The following is a 21,154-nucleotide window of genomic DNA, read 5'->3' as shown; positions in this document are numbered from 1 at the left end:
TAATAGACCTCTCTGTTGTTGAGAATATTTTAAAAAGAGACAAGAAAATAATAATAGTACAGCTGCCTCTGAAGTAGCATCAGATCATACCTGGATCTTGCATGAGGCCCCTTGGGTTTTTGTTGAGCTGCGAGCCGAAAAATGAATGAAAGTCACCTGTGACATAGAGATGAGCATAGCAGGTGGCCTTGCCAACTTTGTTAGAGATGACACTCTTGTAGACACCACCGTGTGCATGACACACAGAGCGGATGACCAGGCTGTGGACGTCACGGACTGCAGGAGAAAGCAGAGAAGAAAGGCTATGAAGTGTACTGGTCAGTTAGACTCTTTGAGCAAACATTAACAAAAACATTTCTTCTTATGAATTCATTAATAGAATATATACTGCATTGATAATGTGGTGATTAATGCCATTGTACAGCCATAACAGGGTCATAGTCATTTAATATTAAAGTTTTCTTTCCTACATTCAATTGATTAATTTCTTGCTTCATTTTCATTTTCATTAAAATATTAATTTCCCCTTAACTTCCAATAAAAATGCAAAATAAGAGCAGCCTGGAATAAATAGCCCAGAGTTTAATAGCTTTGTAAATGCTTGAACATTGATTGAACATTAATCCACTTACACTGTGTCATCTTTCTGTCCTCGGTGCTCTCGATCCTTTTGCCGTTGTGGAACCAGACGATGGTGGGGTAAGGCAAACCAGCCACTTTACATTTGAGCACAGCCTCCTTTCCCTCGATCACATCCAGGTCGTAAAGCGGTTTGATGAAGTCGGGCATGGTGAAACGTTCCACCTCATTCTCTGGGACCTCCGGCTCCTCTGGGATCGATGGCATCTTCTCCAGCTTAGCCCTGAAGGGAAGAGAATAAATGTCAGTTACTGCATAGAAATTACATTTTTTAACCCATAAGCAGCAACAGTGAAAGATTAACACGCTCTTACATCTGTGAGGAGATGGCTGGCCGGGGTTCTTGTATGTAAAGTTCGGCGGAGCTCTCTGCCTCGCCGTGATTGTTACGGGCCGTGACCGTGAAAAAACCCTCATCCTCACTGGTCACATGAGCAATGATGAGAGAGTGGCGGCCGCCCTCCTGAAGAATACGAATGTCCTCACTTTCTTTTAGTAGATGGTCTGAACAGAAAAGAGAGGGTAAGAAATGAAAGAAAAAAGTAAAGGAAAAGGGGAAACCCCAATTTCACAAAGGGCACTGATGGTCTGGTTAAACGTTATAATAATAAAATCTATATACAGCCCTACCAAAGTGGCTCCAGGTGACCTTAGGAGGCGGCGTCCCACTGACTTTACAGTCAAATCGAGCATTTCGTCCCTCGATGACTTCAAGAACGTCCAGCTTACGGGTGAAGAGAGGTTCAATTGAAGGGATGACTTTGAGTTTGCCACATGATGTCACTTCCTCTGAAGAGTAAAAATGTTAATTCATAAGTAGCAGAAGAGGCAGACAGAACAATAAATTAATTAATTTGACATCACACAGACTGTGATGTTTAATCTTGAATCATACCCTTAGCCGTGCTTAGCTTGCACATGTACGTCCCGCTGTCGTCCTCATGGACGGAGTTGAGCAGCAGGCGGCACTTTCTTCCATCAAAGTGCATCTTACAGTTGAGCAATGCCGGCTGGATCAGTTTCCCATCTGCCAGCCAGTCCACATCGGTGTCCTTCGGTCCGATGACATGACACTCAAACAAAACTGTCTCTCCAGCCTTGGCCGTGATGTCCCTGACCGAGCGGATGACAGCCAGACCCGGCTCAACTGGTGGTGCTGGGTGGAGATAAAATACATTTTGTAAAGAGTGCTGTTAAGTGATACCAGTCAGTGTATCTGATATCGCCGTGTTTGTTCCTATAGCATGATAATTTGTGTTGTTCCAGGACCATCAGGGCAACTGATCACTTAAACTGTTGTGATTTCATAACTTTTGTGTCTTGTTTAAGCATTGTTCCAGGACCATCATTTCAAATTCAGAGGAAGCAACTCACATCTGGAAACGCTGTTGTGGCTGAGTGGGCTAAGCGCAGAACTCTCACTCAGCAGAAAGGGGTTTGTATCCAATGTAGACCACAGTATACTGTTTACTTATTGTAAACTTTGATCGCTTGTTATTTTGCGTTTCTTTTCACTTTTTTTTTTCATTTCACTTTTTCACAGTGGTTAGCGCTGTTGCCTCACAGCAGGAAGGTACGACACGATACGATATGAAATGATGCAATACGATACGATACGATACGATACGATACAATACGTCCTGGGTTCAAATCCCGATGGGGCAGGGCCTTTCTGCGCAGACTTTGCATGTTCCACCCGTGCTTGCGTGGGTTTGCTCCAAGTACTCCGGTTTCTCCCCACCATCAAAATGTGCACACTAGGTTAATTCTCCAGTCAGTGCCCTTGACCAAGGACCTGGCTCAGATCTGGAGTTGGTCCCCGGGCACAACTGCTGCCCACTGTTTCCTCAGGATGGGTTAAATGCAGGGAACCAGTTTCACTATATTGTACATAGTTGTGATCAAATAAAGATTCTTACTTTCATAACATTAAACACGGATAACTTCTTCCATGTGCGTATTTTTTCGGTCTTTTTTTTTGCCCGAGTCGTGAAGCTATGACATTATGAGAACTTGATTGGTTTGGTCCAACGAGCAATATTAATTATGATATTCCAGGAACAACACCAACATGGCGATATCAGATCATGCATAGGCAAATGTTTTATTTACTTGGACTTATGGCATCAGTGTACGGGTGCTGTCTAATAAACAAACTAGTGGCAGGAGTGTTTTTGCAGTAGCAAATACTTTTCATGACAGAGTAACAAAAAACAGATTTATTATCCACCAGAAGAAGTTAACATATATGGTATTGTACGATTTGTAGATTCTTAAAGGGACAGTTCACCCCACAATCAAAAACACTTTTTTCCCTCTTACCTGTAGTGCTATTGGATAAATAGCACTACAGGTAAGAGGGAAAATCTGTATTTCTGATTCGTTAAAAAGTAACAGCGAACACCTGTAGATTCAAAAAGAAGCGTACCTTTTACCTCCAGCTTTCCTTCACACTGCTTTGTGCCGTACTCATTAATGATCTTACAGGTGTAAATCCCAGAGTCTGATCTCACTGCGGACTTGATGGTCATTTGGAAAGTGCCATCTTCCGTCTCACGCACGACGTGACGTGGGCCCGTTTTCACCGTGACTCTGTCCCTCAGCCTACAATGGAGCAGAAATAACGGAACAATTGTTGCTATGTTATAAAAACAAGAGATGAATCACTCATACGCCACTCAGTTTAATATATGCGATGAAGGATGACCAAGCACACACTCCTTCAACTGCAAGCTCTATTCTGGGTGGTATAAAAGTGGGTGTGGGGTTGGATACGTTATTATTACCAGGACTGGCAGTATTATGTTTAGCTCCTTCTTTTCTGCTATTGTCTCTCGAGAGTCATGACTAACTGCAATGACAGAACATGCCAGAGTGATTCAGCCTATTCTTGTCTCCCATGAAAAGACCAAAACCTGCAATGTGTTAGTCCATCTGTCAACACATTTCATCTGTAACTTTTTATTTGAAATTTGAGCTACCATTAGGACGCAGGAAAAATGTAAATGTTGATCTGTGATCATTTGTTTGAATTCAAAACACTCTATAAGGGTATATACAAAACAGATCCTGCCTTGTGCTTCATGCACGTCTCATCTGGCCCAGAGCATGCCCTGTTACCCTCATCAGTAAAATGAGCTAGTACTAATGCAAAACGGAGAAAACTAGTAAGCCGTGCTGAATAATCATAACCATCTCCATCCTTTCTCACACTATTGAGAGGTGTGAGAAAGTATTTTTAATTCAACACCATAGATGGTGCATTTGTGAGTATTTACAGCAGCAGGATGGTGCATGTGGGACTGACTCAAAATCAAACATAGTGCCAATGCTCACTGTACTGAAGGAGCAGTTAACAGTAAAGTGATTTAGTAGTTTCACAACAACAACTGAGCTGTATTGCACAGAGGAATAAGGCATATCCGGCTTTGGTCTTTTTATGGGATGAGAAAAATATGGAACATATCTTCAGCCTCATTCTTTGGAGCTGCTGCAGCAGCTAACAAGAGCAATAAAGAACCACTGGCTGACATGAGGAAGGGCTCTATAAACAATAAAGGATCTGACCACGGTGAAGAAAGAAGTACAATCAGGTCTGGCTCTTTTTTTGGATGCCTTCAACACTGTATGTGAATTCCAGATTGTTGTCGAAGGGCTCATTAGTTCAGCGAGACATTTGTGTTTCTGGGCACTGAGCAGCTCCGTGGTAATTGGGGGAAGCGTGTTATTCATCCCCTTTCCCTATTAAGACTCTTTCTGTCAGCCTGGAGATTGTTAGGCAGTAAACATTAAGCTTCCACTTCCTTTAACAGATGCAATAAAGCAGCATGCTCCTGAGCAAACGTATGCAGTGAGGCACAGATACAGAGAAAAGTCTTTTCCATGTCCCATGCACGCAATGAGTTTGAGCAGTTTTGATGAAGTGAGGGGACCTACCAATAGAGCATGGGTTTGGGTTGTCCACTTATTCGGACAGACATGGTGACTTCCTGTCCTTCAATGACAGCTTGATCACTCATTGTTACCTGTTTGAGATGTAATGTAAGTTAAAAGCCGAGAGATGCATCTTACCTGCAAGTTTTAATCGACAGATGTGCTGATGGGATGAATTATTATAGACAGAATCAAGGACATCCTGTACATAGAACATTTTCATGCAATAGTCTGCAACCAACCAGTCAAAATGCAGTTGAGTGAGTGTCAATGCTAAAAATAGATATGCCATACTCTAAAAGGAGAAGACAATTAGGCCTAGCTCTGTACGGTCTCACCAGGAATGCAGGGGGTTTCCTGAATCGTGAGTCAATGCTTCGCCTCAGCTCTGGCCCTCCAAAATCCATGCTTTCCTCCAGGGGACTGAGATACTCCTCATCAGATGTAATAGGGCTGCTGATATCCATAGGCACACCAAGGTTTCCCCTCGGCTCTTGTGCAGTCTCTGCAAAAAAACAACAGTGTTACGTTATGTTTCATTTTGTAGTTTCGTACAATCCAGCTCACTCTGGAAACTTTATTTTTTCTGACTGACAGCACAGGTTGATGAGAAAACAGGAGATCAAGGGGTTCGTGTATTTAAAAAAAAAAAAAGAAACAAACAAAGAAAAGAAAAAACAAAGCAACCCCTTAAAATATAATTAGAATCTGAGATGTCAAATATGTTATCTAAACAATAGTGGATTCACAGTGGGTGGAGTCAGGGAGCCTCAGTGGGCAAATTATAGGTTCAGTTTCGCCTCTGAGTTGCTATGGTAACTATAAGTGAGGTTGTTCAGCTGGAATATATGGCACAGACATTTTGCTCAGAGAGATAATGACGAAGGAGCAGGAGAGAAATCAGCTGAAACACAACACACAACAATTCTCTGTTTACGAGAATAAATAACTTCATCCAGGTTCAACGGGCAGAGATATTTATGAGCATCGGTCGCAGCAGCGTGATGCTTTTTATTAAAAAAACTCTTTTTGTTAATGTCTGCGCCAAACACACAATCAAAACCTGAACTGTAGATGAAAACATTTTAACTTTAAAATGAGGTTTCAAGTTTCAAAGAATCAGAAATAAGAAAAAGAACAATAAATATCCATTAATCAGTTCTGTATATAGTCACAAAAGTAAAAACTTACCTGCTTTGACTATAAGGGTAGCACTGCTGGACGCTTTGCCCATCTGATTAGCAGCAGTCACACAGTATTTTCCTCCATCACTTATTCTAGCTGATTTGATGAGCAGACTATGTCGTTCACCCTCCACTTTGACTGTGTAATGTGCAAAGCTGGTGATTTCAGTGTTGTCTCTCCTCCAGGTAACTTTAACAGAGATGGCAGAAAAGGCAAATTATTGCTAAATTATACAATTCATATTTACCCTCGAGGTTTTTGTTGTTACAACACAAAGTACAACATGTCACCTTCAGGAATTGGGGTGCCGGCAATGATACATTTTAGTAGCACATCTGCACCAGCAGATGCTACGGCGTCATGGAGGGGAAACTCAAACACAGGGGCCTCCATTGGGTCTTCTCCAGCAGACACATAAGAATCATCTGACGAATCTGCACGGTTTAACAAAACACAAGCCTGAAGTCATGTTTTTTTCTGTGATCAAATTAGAAGAAAGCCCCTGAGTAAGGAATGAGTAATTGCTTAATTTAACTTCACACGACGCTTTAGGAAAGTGAATTGAAAGAAGCAAAACAAATCTAACCTAACTCTGGAGACAAGGGTCGAGTGCGACGTTTCTTTCCTTTGGTCTTCGGCTGTTGTCCCTCTTTGGCACCAGTACTAATCTGCTGAGGCTCACTCGTCTTTACAGGAACGTCCTCCTCCATTTTTTCATCTTCAACAATAATAGCGGGGATTCTTATCTTTAAGGCGGGTTTAGATAGCTCCACTTCCATTTTCTCCTCCATTGGAGTTACCGGCGACATCCTTGAGGCTTTAGGAGGAGGTTGAGGAGGAAGGTCTTGCACGATGATTGACCTTTTTTGTACCAGTGGACTTTCAGGTCTGTTTTCAATTTTTCTTAATACGATTTCTATTGGTGTCTTTCTCCCCGAAGTCTCATCCTTTTGTGATGTTTGTGCAAGAGCGTCTTGGATGTGCTGAGATTCTTGCATTCGAGATACCCTTTGCACAAGCGGACTTGGTGGCCTTCGCTCAACCTTGCGTAATGTCATCTCAGCAACATTTCTGCTTGGCGACTCGGCCCTTTGTTGATAATATAACGCTGGTGATGATGACCTCTGAATGATTTCTGTAACTGGACTGACTCTACTTAATTCCCTCACTGATCGCTGTCCTGGTAGGTCAGATAACTGCATGGACTCCGGGGTGCCTGCAACCTCTCCAAATCTACTGACTGTTACAGTTGTTGAACCAGTACTGGCTGTCTTTAGGGGTTGGGATCTATGCTGGTCTTGCGGTATTTGCTGTTGTTGCTGCATTGGTTGCTGACTTAGTTCCTTTTCTCTCTGTTCCTTTTCCCACTGGGCACGTTCCCGTTCTTGGAGCTTTTGAAGGACTTGTGGAGGAATAGGTTCAATTTTCCTGAGAGGCTGGCGCTGCTTGGCCTTCAGAGAGAGCTGTTCAGTTGAAAATGACTTCTTCATATGAGGTTTACCTACAAGTTTCTTAATGCGCTGCAGCTCCTCAGTGAACTTATTCTCAATGTCCTGAACTTTTTGGGAGACGCGAGGTTTCTCCTCCAGCGAAGCAGCTCTCTGTCTGAACATAGATCTTCGTTCAGCAGCATCCTCTTTCAAAGCTTCCCTAAGATCTTCCCTTGAACTTTCTCTAGAGATGCCTAACCGGCTTCCTCCGTCATCTGAATCCACAGATCCAGCACGATTGAACCCTGCCCAGGATCTTCCCGAGATGGAACCTTCTGGAATATCAAGGCTTCGTCTCCGCTCTTCTAAGCCACGGACCTTCTCAAAGACCTTTGAGCTTGCCCTGGTAAGCTTCGGGGATGGCCTGGGAGTGAATTCTTTCCGTGAGTAGTCGCTCACTGGAGTCTGTGGTCTGGAGTCCTGGGTGTTACCTTGGGAGAGAGACTTTGGCTGCTTAACCTTTTCTTCAAACTCCCCAGGCACTGTGTCTTGGTATTCAGTTGGCAACAGAGTCTTCTTCCGTAAGTTGATAGGCGTAGTTGAACCAGAGCGACTTGGCATGGGAGAGGTCGAGGGACGTTTGACAAGTCTTGGGGATGGCGGTGGGAGGACTTGTGGTGGAGATTCTCTTGAGAAATTCTCTGACTGGTTCCTGAAATAGAGGATTAAAGCAAAATCTCTTGGAATCAGTGGGTAATTACTAATTCACAGTCTGTGAAGTATTGTATTTTAGTAGGGAATTTAGACTGGCACATTTCTTTCTCACCTGGATGTGTTAGAGCTATCCTCATGTCCATATGTTCTTTTGTCATCTTCTGCACATTTGTCCATCACTGCATCTCATGTACAGAGGAGGTATGACATATTGTACAGGTAAGCAATCAGGTACTTGTATTGATTATGAAACAAGGCAAATGTAAAGATGCACCAGTGGAATTAACGATCAATCAGTTTTTGCAGTTCCCCTAAGCTCTACAGAGCATTTTAGCACCTTAGAGCAACATTTATGCTGGAAAACCAAAACAATGAGCTCAATGTATGCTAAATGTTTACATTACAAGTATTTGCTTTCTTGGACTTAAACTTTATAAGGTGATAATATGTCAAAGCAATGTTTTCAGCTCATTTCACTGCCTGTAAGTGGTCAAAAAATAGAATAAAATCAATTAATGCAGCTTGAAAAGCAGCTGAGCAACATGTTGATGAAGGTTCTCAGAATTACCATGACCTGGATGACTAAGTGCTAGATCATAGACAACTGGACTTGGACTTGGACCTGAAACTCCCTTCCAGTTAGTTAGAACTAAAGAAGCTTCTCAGATGACAGGTGAAATGTCTTTGAGAAACTGAAACAAGTCCAGCTGCCGCCAATATAGCACTTGGAAGCCGAGCAACAGCTTCTTTTAACACATATCAGAATTCTCAGTATCTATAAAAGTTGTAGTATTGTAGCATTATATTAGCAAAAGGAATAGTTGCAAGCTGGAGACATGGTGGATACCTGTAGGCACAGCCTGGTCCTCAACATCCCCTCCATCTTCTTTGGTCTCAAATTGGTCTCCACCTTCATCCTCTGTTGTTTCGGAATCTGAAAAATAAAAAATAAAATAAAATAAAACAATGGAAAAATATTTTTTCAATGAATCTGAAAGTACAGGAGCAATCAGTGACAAAACAAAAAAACATTTACAAAGTTGAAGTCAGACAATTTTTGATCTTTCGGCATCAGTGGAAAACAATGTTTACAAAGTGGCAGCAGAAGAAGCAGAGAGAGCACACTGTTACCATAGAAACCAACAAACTACATTATTCTGTTCAGTTTAGTCTTTAACTGTGTTTGGTGAAAGGGACTGAAAATTCCCAGTGATGCTGAAGGTGACACATTTCAAGCATGCATTTTTTTTTTCTTTAGGATTAAATCACAGGTGTGAAGACAAAAGTGGTATGCTGGTTTGACGTATTATGATAAGTATTTCATAATCTGTGCGTCCAAGATTAAATGGAGTTTATCCGTTGCAGTGGACTCTTTATTTAATTACAATTATTTGACTTTTAAAGTTGCCACCCTGAGGGTCTCATTAGCACAGCTAAGCTAATTGTACTAAATTTGCTGCAGCTGAATTGTTGCTGAGTCTTTATCCTTCATAACGATCTCATCAGCATCTGCATTAAACAGAAGCGTTTCAGTAGTTTCAGGAGAAAATCAACTTCTTTCTTCCTTCATTGCTTCAGCTTCACCCACTGAAAGATTTGACTATTTTCCTCTAGCAGAGAAAAAAAAACAGTCATTGGTAGAACTGAAAATAGAAAGCACTATTGAGTCATTGGCATCCCAGCAGCTCTCATGAGGTGTTTGCTTCACAGTAGGTGGAATTACTTATAAAAAAATCAGAGGCTCTCTGTTGTTCCCTTGCAGTAAAAGAAGACAATAGGATAGTATTTGCCATATTAACATGATTGAGAAATACTGGCAGAAGCACAAAATTCACCAAACTTTACACCTAATGCAATCCTTTTCTCAGAATAGCACATAAGCCAGTAAAGCAGTTACAAATGCAGATGCTCCCAAAAGCAATCGTAAACAAACAGATTTTGTCCGAATCTCAAATACTGAAACAATGTTCACCAACCAAGAGCATGAGACCAACACAAGTCACTCCTAAAACCCAAAAAGTAATAAAATATCGACTGAGTAAACCGTTTTTCTTACAGCTAATCCAAATGAGTTCTGTAAGCCATGTCAAACTTCTGTCTGTCTTTACTCTGCCTCGATTAAATAAAAAAATAAGATTTAAGAAGAGTCACATATGACGTAGGTTGGGATAGTTTTAGGATAAAAAGAAAAGTGACTAATGAGGAGATGAAATATGACAAAGAGCGCACAAGAAAGCTGAAACACCAAAAAGTAAAACCCGTTTCTGCAGTATGTACTTAACGGCTTACATTTGGCCAGTACTGTACATGCTGCATTAAAGTCTGGGTATGCACAAGAGCATTTAATTATAGCTACGCCATGTTAGTATTTGGCTCGAAGGCTGGCAATGTCGGACAGTCCACCGCTTTGGTCCAGACATAAATATCTCAACAACTATTGGATTAACTGCCATAGATTTTATACAGACATTCATGGTCCCAAGAGGATGAATCCCTCTGACGTTGGCGATTCCCTGACTCTTCAGTTAACACGACCAGCAGGCCAAAGCTTTTTAATTATCTCATGAAATGTCACTACAAGATGAAATGAAATAAAACTTTGTAGAGACATTCCTGGCTCCAAGACAATGAGCCATTAAATATAAAAAGTACATGAAAAGAATATGTAATATACTATATACTACACACTGCATTATTGAACTGGGACACAGCTTTAGACTTGTTGACCACTAGTAGCACTATTGAGCATGTTGTTTCATGAGCATACCACGCCTTACACATTTAACAAAATTCCACTGATTGAAAGTCGATGCCGGGAACGTACGAAGAAAAATAGCAAAGCACCAGAAACAGCAAGAGGGAGGAGATTCCACGCTAGCGAACATCAATGTAAACAAAGGAGGTTTCATAATAATTAAAAATGGCTCTGAATTTAGTTAATGAGGACGAAAATGCAACTTTAAATTGCTTTATAGGAACGTTTTGGATTGAAAGCACACCTTTGATAGTAAAGAAGTCCTAAAAAAACCAATTAGATGTCACAACTTAATTAGTTTCTGGTGTGGTGGCAGTGAGTTACTGGACGGGGTATTACTGTACATATCCCACTACAGCCCCAGAAAAGTGTGGTTCATAAACCTGTCACTGCAACCTCGCTCGAGTTACATCTTCCAAAATGGGATTCAGATTTACTACCTCAGTGTCTCAGTTTTTGCACTCTTTGTTGTGACGTAAGAGAAAATAAATACAATAAATAAAAATAGGTTTTGTCTTTAAACCATCTTGTTGTCTCTATTTTCAATTGTGCCAATTTGAGATTCACAAAAAATGTCCCCCCCCCCCCACCCCCACCCTAACAAGCAACATCTTAGAAACATTACAACATATCAGCGTTTTAGTGAAACTCTGAAAGTCTTCTGCAATTCTTTGAAGTTTGCTCAAAGCGACAGCGATGCCTCGAGTTCGGTGTCTATTGGCCAAAGTGACTATATTCCATAACAATACTGTTTATAATCTTGTTTCCTGCTTGATTAAAGATGTCACTGGTCATTGCATCTCGCACTGTCAGGTGAGAAAACACTCTGGTAGCCAGTCGTACAATCTTCTACGTTCGGGCATACAATAAATAGTTGAATCAATAGATATTTGATAAAGATAACATGAAATAACACTTGCCTGATTCTCTCTTTGGTCTGGATTTTTTTCATGGCCACTGTTGGTATGTCCTCGACAGGTATTTTTTGTCTTGGCTTACATTCAGCAGCAGGGTATTCCCCGAGATACACTGGGGGTACCTCCGAGCCATTACTACACGCCTAAATCAGGACGTTTCCTACAAAGCTCAGCATCGGCAAGTAATATCTCACTTGGATGTCAAAATTCCAACTTGTTATATATATATATATATATATATATACTGTAAGTCTGCTGACATGCAAGTAAAAAGCTTCTCAATCAAATGCAAAGAGAAAGAAGGCACTTTGGTCCATTACATAACAAGTTGCACCTCAGAGTGTCAGCACTTCTTCTGAGAGAAATCCGTTACTGTAAAAGCACAGAGCATAAACCTCCGTCCGCAGGTGCGAATGTCTGTTGAATGCATATCATCCACTCTGAGGGAGCCCCTCTGTCCGCACAATAGCCAGCGACAGTGTGAGCATCTTCCCCCGCTGTGTTCCACCCTACAGGCAGTGCACACCGATAGGCAGAAAAACCAGTGGGAGTGATCCAGCCCTCTTGAGATCAGTGTTCCACAGCATTGGATGACATTTTTCATTTTTTCCTTCCTCCCCATGTGTCTGTGTCTTATTCTTCAACTGGTGTAATGAGCCGATGTTGTGTTGTCGGCAGAGAACGGGGAGAATCGCTGCAACGGCTAACAGGGAGCTCCTCACTCCTCTGCATTGCTTGAGCACTCGATTGAGCTCTCACAGCAAAAAAAAAAAAAAAAAAACGTGTTACTGCCTGCTTAAGACTGACAACACAAAGCAATCCTGTTTCCAGGGGATATGATGGATTTGATTGCTGCTCTCACTGCTGCACTCTTAAAAAAGATAATGTAGCTGTTGTGTTATTGCACATGATACATTTGGTGTATTAACTGCCGAGTAGTCCATAAACGTGGTACATTTTGAATGACTCAGTACGTATGAGACTTCTTTCGCCCCGAGGCAAAAAAAGAATAAGGCATTACTGCTTACACATTTCATTTCACCACCTAGTATAAATCGGCACTCAGAAATAGATGCGCTTAGGAATGACATTTCAATTCACATAGCATCACACAGTGCTCAGGACCAAATAACACCGTGAGCACGCTGAGAGTTCGCTCACACACACACCTTCAGTAAATAGGTATAAATAAACCTATGCTAAAAAAGGCACTGTTACTCACAGCGTTATACACGAAGCTACAACGATAATGATACATACTCAACGTCTGATCAGCGCAGCTACAACTGTGTATTGTGCATAAAATGTGTAAATACCTACAGGTTTAATTACACGCTCTGTTGCTTATGTAATCTCAGGTCACAGAGAGTGCCTCTTTGTTTCCTTGGCAGCTGCACTTTGTGTGGACCTTTTCTGTTTTTTCATATATGAATTCAACAAAGGGGATATCCGTCATGATCCTCAAGTCTTTGTGACAAAAATAACAGTGTTTTAGCTGCAGCGTGCTTTGGCAAAAGGCTATGAGCTGGATTAATAACCTGTTTCAGGATAATGATGTGTGTGTTGTGGTGATATTTCACAACGTGTAATCTTCAACACTGCTGGTGATACACAATGAACGCAGAGGCTGACAGTCCATCCAGCTTTTCTTCTTATTTTATGGTTGGTTAGAATGACTTATTTACAGCCTGTGGATTAACTTCCCCCGAAAAGTGTTTGGTGCGCCGTTACGACTTTAGAAGATGGTAATGTGGAAGCTGTATGTGTTTATCATCACACTGTGGAGTTCTTCTGCCCCCAAGTGGCCAAAAAAGTATGTAAAAAAAAAGATATTGCAACTTAAAAATCAGTGGTCACATTACTGAAGTGTAAAATCAACTTGCATTAAGTGATTCTGGAGTTTAGTCTCGTTCCTAGACCTTGATGACCCGGGAACGAGACTCAAGAATCAACTACCTTTCTCCAGAATCACTTCCTGCACCTTTACATCATTTTCTTTAATCTTAAGTCAGAAGTGATTTGTTCTTTCCTCTCTTTTTTTTGCCTAGTTTCAATATTCTAGTCCAGAAAAATAAACCATAAGTGAAATTACCTCACCACACTGGCAGAATCCTGACTTTGTGGAAGACAATCAAGTGTTAATTAACATTAACGCTCATCTTGGAAATGCGCCGGGGACATTTTTGTTGCTGGGTAGCGAATTTTTTAATTACAGCAGCCAAAACTGTACAATTATGTGATTCCACATTGCACTACTTTCAACTAAAGTGAATAAAACAAGATACGATTGGTTTCTATTGTTTTTTCCCCTTTATTTTGATATATGGACAATTACAATTCTTTGCCTTACTGTGTATTGTTGCAATAGTTTATTCTTATGCATTTTCATCATTACAAAGAAGTATTTCTTACACTTTACAGAAGATAAAATACCAAAGTCAAACCAGCAAAACTGCAACCAAGACACTTTGTGCAGCTGACCTGATGTTTTGCAATTTTCTGCAAAGGAGGTTTTGCTGTTGTTCACTTTTATATGTAAGATAACATTATTTTCTACGTAGCAGAACTACATAGGCTGCAGAGGTTTGACATAATGCAACATGACAAAAGGCCAGATTTTTCTAACATACTGGTGATGTATGAGCTCAGTTTCATTTTACTCTACACTGTGCAAGATGGTTACTTTTTTGCAAGAGGCTTAATAATTTAAGACCTTGGACAGAAGCACTTTTACTCACCGCTCTGTCCTCCTTTATCTTTCATGAGCTGTTACACATTTTATATTATATTCTACTGAATGTGAACATGAGAACTAGAAATCCCTCAAAAAACCAAGTAACTGTGATTCTGACAGAACAGTCCTCTACTCAAAGTCATTCAACAGCTCTAATAAACCCCATAATTACCTTTCAGGACATCTTATCCGTTAAACAACATTGATTTGTTGACGTACTATTAAAGCTATTTATTAGAGCGACATGGCGGAGTAGGGGATTTCCACAGTGTAACTGCAGCTCCACCTGTTCACTCACATTCATGGACCAGGAGGAAGACAACATGGAGCACAAGGAAACTATCCAAACACCCTGGAAAGACGCCATCGTCACGCTCAGAAGCGACATCTAAAGTTCCCAGTATTATGTCTCTCCAAACAGTATAATTACTCTGCAGGCTTTAAACAGGCAATATATCTTTTTAAATGAAATAACTGTCAGCTGCTAAGCTGTTACTAATCACCCATATCTGCAGCTCCATTAGCTGCAGCTTTTTAGCATTTTTAAAGTAATTGTTTCGTTTTCACAGCCTCCAGCTTACGGTTTGGTTCAGTCTCACCAACCTCTTCAACCTCCAGAAACCTCCAGACATAACTCCACATGAAAGTTTAATGTTGCACTGCACAAGCCGGATGTGTAAAGAGGCGACTGTTTGCTGACAAGTTAGCCATATCAACTAAAAATGTGATTATGTCTCAGGCTTTTATTTATAGCTCGTTTGCACTTCAGCCAAAAACGATTCGTTAAAGCTGGTTTAAAGCTGCAATAATCAATATTTCAAGGTGTCACTAGGAGTGAAAAGCCCAAAAATGACCCTTTTAGCGTCTTTAAGCTCTTTGTTTTGTGTTTTATGGTCACGGCATTACTATTTTGATGTACTCCCCCATCTGCATTGTTTTCAGCTGCAGCAATCACCAATTTCCTGGGGAAAAAAATCTGTTAAACGTACTGTACACTACCTTACAAGCAACCAACAGCAGATAGATACAATTAGCAAGTAGCAGGTTAGCATAGTGGAGCATTTACATGCTAAAGCGCCAGTTATTTTGGGGAGTAGTAGTTGGTGGAGACTAAAGCAGAGCTAAAAAAAGGTTCCCTGGGAAAAAACACTTGTTGGTCTGTGTCTGCTGAGATGCATGAACAGGAAGTAGCAACTATTGGCTAATTAGCTTCAACACAACTTCATACAATGCTCATATTTCACTGCCGACACATGGCCAAGAAATCTATTAATGTATATTTAAAGTTTTTAAGTTTTAACATCTTCATGAATCTTTACTTTTATTATTTTTGACTGAGCCTTTTTTTACCTTTTTCTGTTAATCTGCTGATTAACTATCTTGAATTAATTGAAAAATGGACTGACCACACAATCAACAGGGCACAAGAGGACAGAGACATCGACATGGATCATGACATCACAACATACGGCAAACATCCTTAATTACTAGATATTCTGGACATTAAATTGGCCCTTTTGCCTGATTAGTTGAGGGGGAAAAAAAAGTCATACAGGGCCAGGCTAAAATTAGCAGTGATGTCTTCCTATGTAACAGGAGAGACGTTGGCCTGCTAACATCACAAAAATCTAAGGCCTGGCACATTCCTCTGTATAAATAACTAGGCAGAGCTGGTGGACGAGGGGGGCGGTCCAGAGAGACATTTTCAAAGAGGGAGAGAGAGAGAAAGGGTTCGGGCAGTATCATTGAGTGATGGGACAGCTGGAGACTACGCACATGGCAAAGCAGTCGAGAGCTGAATCAAACTGAAGGTTAAAATGGAGAGTCAAAGGAAAACTTTTGAACTGAGAGCTGGTTTAAAACCTTTAACAGCTGCCGTTAATACTGCATGACCTACATGTTGCGTAGAAATAAAACAATGTGCCACAACACAAAACAGAGGATCCAGGATCGTATAGAAACCTCATGGTTTGATCTTCCATGAAACAGATCTGTGGAAATCTAGATGACTCCTGTTGTTGCTTGTTCACACGCAACCACCTTGTTTTTGTTTTTTTGTAATATCCTCAGTGTAGCATCATTACTGCGATACTGTATCACAGGACTGTGGTGAAATACCCACTTCTCTATTGTACCGTGTTTCCAAATATGGTGCCTCCCCTGATGTGAAGCATGAGAAACATTATTGAGGTGACGCAGTGGTCAAACTGTGAACACTGGAAACGACAGATTAAAAATAATGACTATATTGATATTGTAGGCCTCTTATCTTCATTTTCTAATCTGTTGATTCATGACAAAGTTAGTCCCACTGATTTGTAGTAAAGTTGAGTAGAAAAGCTCAGTCTCAGAGTTTCTTTCCCAAGACTCACACTAATGTGGCGACTCAAGCATGTTTTGCTGTCAGCATCTTTTTTATAATCTCGTCAGACGGGGTCGTAACGTCATATTTGATGGTGCATCTTTTTATGTGGCCTCCGTCCAAACATCCACTATTTATTCAGCAGAGGAAAAATGTAATACGCTGTGAAATCTTGCTGCCCACACTAAAACGGACTCCTTGTCATCGTGTTGTCCGGTCTGCAGACATCACCGTTCTTTTAGTACCCAGATTTAAGCGAGCACAGTGAACTAAGCAGGTTATGTAAGCACCCCTGTGCTTTTATTCTGCGTCATCACAAAATGCTATCGTTTGCCAGACCTTTACTCATGCTCAACTGATTGAAGGGTATTCAGTAGTGATGAGTCTTGACATCTTGGCGCATGCAAATCCATGCTCACATTTCCTCTCTCAGCAGGAAAAAGGCAGAAATAAATTGAAGAATGAGTCTCAGCTACGCTGTCACGCTGAGCGCTGCAGAACAATGACAAAGTACTCGAGCTGATGCACGAAGGGCATATTTGTGAAGCTGGTAATGTCATTTTTCAAAGCAGCCGAGGTGGTCGAAGCACTCAGGTGAGCTGAATTTAGATCAGTGCTGGAGGTCACTAGATGCATCAAAAGAGCTTTTTTTGTTGGATTTCACAGAAAAAAAAAGATACTTCTGAGCATCCTCGCTTTGACATTGAGGAATCTGTGAAACACTCAAAACCCAAGTGCACTTTTGAATTTGTCAAAAGTAAAGAATGAATCGTTTTCAGTGACGGGAATCAATTCAACGTTCTCTTCACATGCTAATCCCAAACAGCGATACCCACAACAAACACAAAAATACCTTTTTTCAAATTTTGGATCTCCAAGAGCAGAAAACATTTAGCTAATGGGCTGAGGGACTTTCAAGAGCATCGGTGTGTATGTTTGCAAAATATCCAGGGCCTCCTCTGAGCTCCCTGTGGAAGATAAACCTCACCTCGCTTCAGAAAAACATCTCTCAGAAATGATGCATCTTTTTATCCTTTTCCACAACAGAGGGATGAATTCAATCCAACTAAAGTATATAAAACACTATATACAATTCGAACTACTGCAATCATCCAGTATTTGACGCTGATGTCTTTGTACAGTACCAGCTGATGCTTATTACAGCTGCCTTGGGAAACAGTTGTGGGAAAACTAACCCCAAATGAGGCATTAGCAATAACGAATCTCTATCTTTATGTGCCTTAGTGAAATTAATCAACTGCATGTAATATTTAGCAATACTTTAAATAATTCAAGTTCACTCTAATTGTATGTAGCAAAGAAACATTTGAATGGCATTGATAGAGAAAAAGGACAAAAGAGAGTATTTGGCTTTGGATGTAAAAAACAACAGTGTTCACTGGTGTAAATATGTGTTTGTGCTCCTGTATGTTCATTCATTTTGTTACTTTTTGGGGGCTGTGACAAAGAAATTAAATAAGATACTTTTTCTTTGTCTTTTTCAAACAACTGAGGTACACAAGTCAAAAGAAAAAGCTAAAGATCAGACAAAGACGATAACAATTGAGCCTTATAACCACCTAAATGAATGCTGAAATAATAGAAATGATTGTATTTTGTGTGCTGGTTGAGATTTTCACTTTATGTTGCATTAAATGGAACAGGAAGTAAAACAGGCTCACATTTCTACTTGGTGCTTGACTGTGGCTTGCTGGGTAATTTCCAAGGAAGTTAAAACCTCATGATAACAGTCAGCATGACAATGATTTCACTGATTTTCTTAAAAAAATGGTGCATTAGATGAATGAGTTATGATATCAAATAAATGGTTATCTACATTACTATGAAGGGCTTCCAAAGACTAAATCTATTTCACACTACTTGTTGAGTATTTTAAAGTAGTTCAGGTTTATGAATACTTTGATTTTAATGTCACGCTTTAGTTGTTCCTCGTGAGTATTACCTTCACCAAGATCCAAGACAGCCAGTACGGCGCTGCTCCGTGCCTCTCCCAGGTGGTTGTTGGCGATGCAGGTGTAGAGGCCAGCATCACTGGGTTTGCAATCCCTAATCCAGAGTCCTCCGTACTCCTGGTTCTCCATGTTGAGGAGGTCGTCGTTGTGGTACCAGTATAAAGAAGGCTGGGGGTCTCCAGCCACAGTTACTTTGAGACGGATGTCGCAGCCGGTCCCCACGGCAGCGTTCCTCATTTTGCGGATAAAAACAGGCGGTGTTTGGGTGGGATAACCAGGTCCTCGAGGGTCCGGGACGACTTGCTCGGGGCTCGCTTTGGACCGCTTTGAGGGGATGATGGGGCTCGGGGGTGCCCCTGCTTCATCTGCCCCTTTTTTAAGGGTCATTTGCACCTCGGCCTTTCTCATGATTGAGCTGGTCTGGTAGATCCTTCAATGGATTCTGTAACTGTGGATGTGGATTATAACTATAACTAACTAATTAACTAAGTCTAGGCCCTCTCTAGATCAAAATCCAGTCGGGGCATTAAGAGTTTATGAGCGGGCTTCACATGTAAATAAATGTTGAGAAGATTCTCACATTTTGAATTTAACACCTACAACTTTCATTTACTTGGGAGGGCAAATTAAAATAGAAACATATCTGCCATGGGTTCATTCTCCTCAAACTGCTGTTCTCTGATCTTAGTTGTTGTCCGAAGAAGAAAAAGAAATAGCCGATTACCAGGTAATTATGCAGATAGAGATAGCTTCCACTCTCCTGCCCAGAGGTATTTTTAGGGCAAGACCCACTGGATCATGTTGCATTAACAGCTCCCTTGACTTGTCTCTTGGAAGTGACGGCCTTGCTTTTTCCTCTTTCCTTTTCCTGATGAACTTTTCAGCCTCTCGTAACCATTTCCCAATAAGCTTGCAACTTCTTGTAACTTCTCCGCAGAACAAGAGGTGTGTAAATCTTCAGTGAGTTTCCTCTTTATTCCCAGCGGCCTTCAGATCTGTCTTGGCTTTCTTTTTTGAATGCAAGCATCAAGTCCTGTCCAGCAAGTTGCACAGTGTCCCCCCCCTCCCACTCTTGTCCCATGAGCTAAATCACCCTACTCATGATTCTCCCCCTACCTCTTGCCAGTCAGTCCGGAGGGGGAAATGACAGTCAGAGACCAGAAAGTCCTACAATGACAGCTGCATGGTGATCCGTCTGCCCACTAACCGCTAGGCTCCCGCCCCCCTCGTCATTTTTAGCCAACCTGAGGTCAGTAGCACATGTGAGATGGTGCAACACTTGGCACTGAGGAGGGCGTGGTCTGTACGGGACAGATATTTAATTTGTAGGTCAAATGTAGAGGCTGACGTGGGTTTTCCCGATTGTGTTGAGGTGGTCAAATATCATGAAAAAGAAAATACTATCACTGCATTAACATTGCGAACTAGCAGCTGTGGCCCTATAATGGATATTTTAAGTATCTTCTATATTTACCGACAAAGTTGAGGCGGTCTCGTATCCAATCCAATCCAACTTTATTTGTTAAGCACTTTAACACAACCAAAGTGTTACTGAATACAGGAAGTATGATGAAGTACATTCACTGGAAATTGATGATTAAGCAGTAAGTTAGCATGAGTTATGCTATCCTACTATCAGTGCCTTAATAAATGGCAAAAAAATGCATATAATTATAGCATATTGGCACAAATTTGACAACACCATCAATAAGTAGTCCAATCACCTGTCATAGCTCAACAATACAATTTAAAATGCAATTACAACTTCTAACTTAACATTACAGCTAAATAGCTACTTACTACGCATATAGGCTACTGCTAGCAAACTGTTACAAGTAAGGATTATGGACCAAGTCCATTACCAGAATCAAGCAGTTCAATATTGTAAAATAAAACTTGCAAGGTAAGAAAAAACAAACAAAACCAAAGAACTGAAAATGTAAAATTAACTTAACTAGCCTATAAGCTAACAATCAAATCAACATAACAGTTTGATTGAAAGACAAATGTGAAGCAAAAAATACCCCCAAAAACCACAAACGAATACATGAATAAAGTCACTTGTAATAGCTCAAATACAAATTAAAATATTAAAAGGTGAAGGTAAAGTGTTGCTACACACACACTGCTTACGTATTGTTTCTAACAGTTAAATGCTAACGCAAGCTGTTGCCACAGATTCTCAACAAATTAGCTAGGTGCCTAAGGTTAGCTAAACTTGCTTGAAACAATAGTAATTCCAACATTTGGTACCTGATTTGAGGTTGTGAATATAAAGCATTGCCTCACATATACTGCTTATATGTTTCTAATTAATGTCTAATGTTAGCTGAAGTTGATTTAAGAAGTTTTTAGTTAAACGTACAGGACCTGAATGAAGTGGTTTAAAGTTGTGAAATAATGCTTGAAAGAAGAGCACAGAGCTATCAAGTCACTCTACTAGCTATCAAGAAGTTCAATGTTGTAAATAAGAATTTACCGTGTAAAAACTAAACAACTGGGAAGTTAAAAA

The 21,154-nt window shown here is 40.7% G+C and overlaps 1 protein-coding gene across 1 annotated transcript in view; it reads right to left on the bottom strand.

The window, feature by feature from the left end:
* spegb (striated muscle enriched protein kinase b) overlaps nt 1-19,050 on the bottom strand; it is a 33,970-nt gene extending 14,920 nt beyond the window's left edge. The window contains 14 exon segments of the mRNA XM_073473855.1: nt 157-276; nt 633-862; nt 954-1,143; nt 1,270-1,428; nt 1,535-1,795; nt 3,068-3,243; nt 4,576-4,664; nt 4,911-5,077; nt 5,764-5,946; nt 6,048-6,191; nt 6,344-7,899; nt 8,014-8,080; nt 8,749-8,835; nt 18,633-19,050. Coding sequence (XP_073329956.1) covers nt 157-276; nt 633-862; nt 954-1,143; nt 1,270-1,428; nt 1,535-1,795; nt 3,068-3,243; nt 4,576-4,664; nt 4,911-5,077; nt 5,764-5,946; nt 6,048-6,191; nt 6,344-7,899; nt 8,014-8,080; nt 8,749-8,835; nt 18,633-19,050 — 3,847 coding nt within the window.
* Between the last annotated feature and the right edge of the window lie 2,104 nt (nt 19,051-21,154).

The sequence above is a fragment of the Pagrus major genome, chromosome 9 (assembly GCF_040436345.1).
Source record: "Pagrus major chromosome 9, Pma_NU_1.0".
Taxonomy (NCBI): domain Eukaryota; kingdom Metazoa; phylum Chordata; class Actinopteri; order Spariformes; family Sparidae; genus Pagrus; species Pagrus major.
Note: the sequence above shows the minus strand (reverse complement) of the source record. Positions and strands in the feature narration are given on the sequence as shown.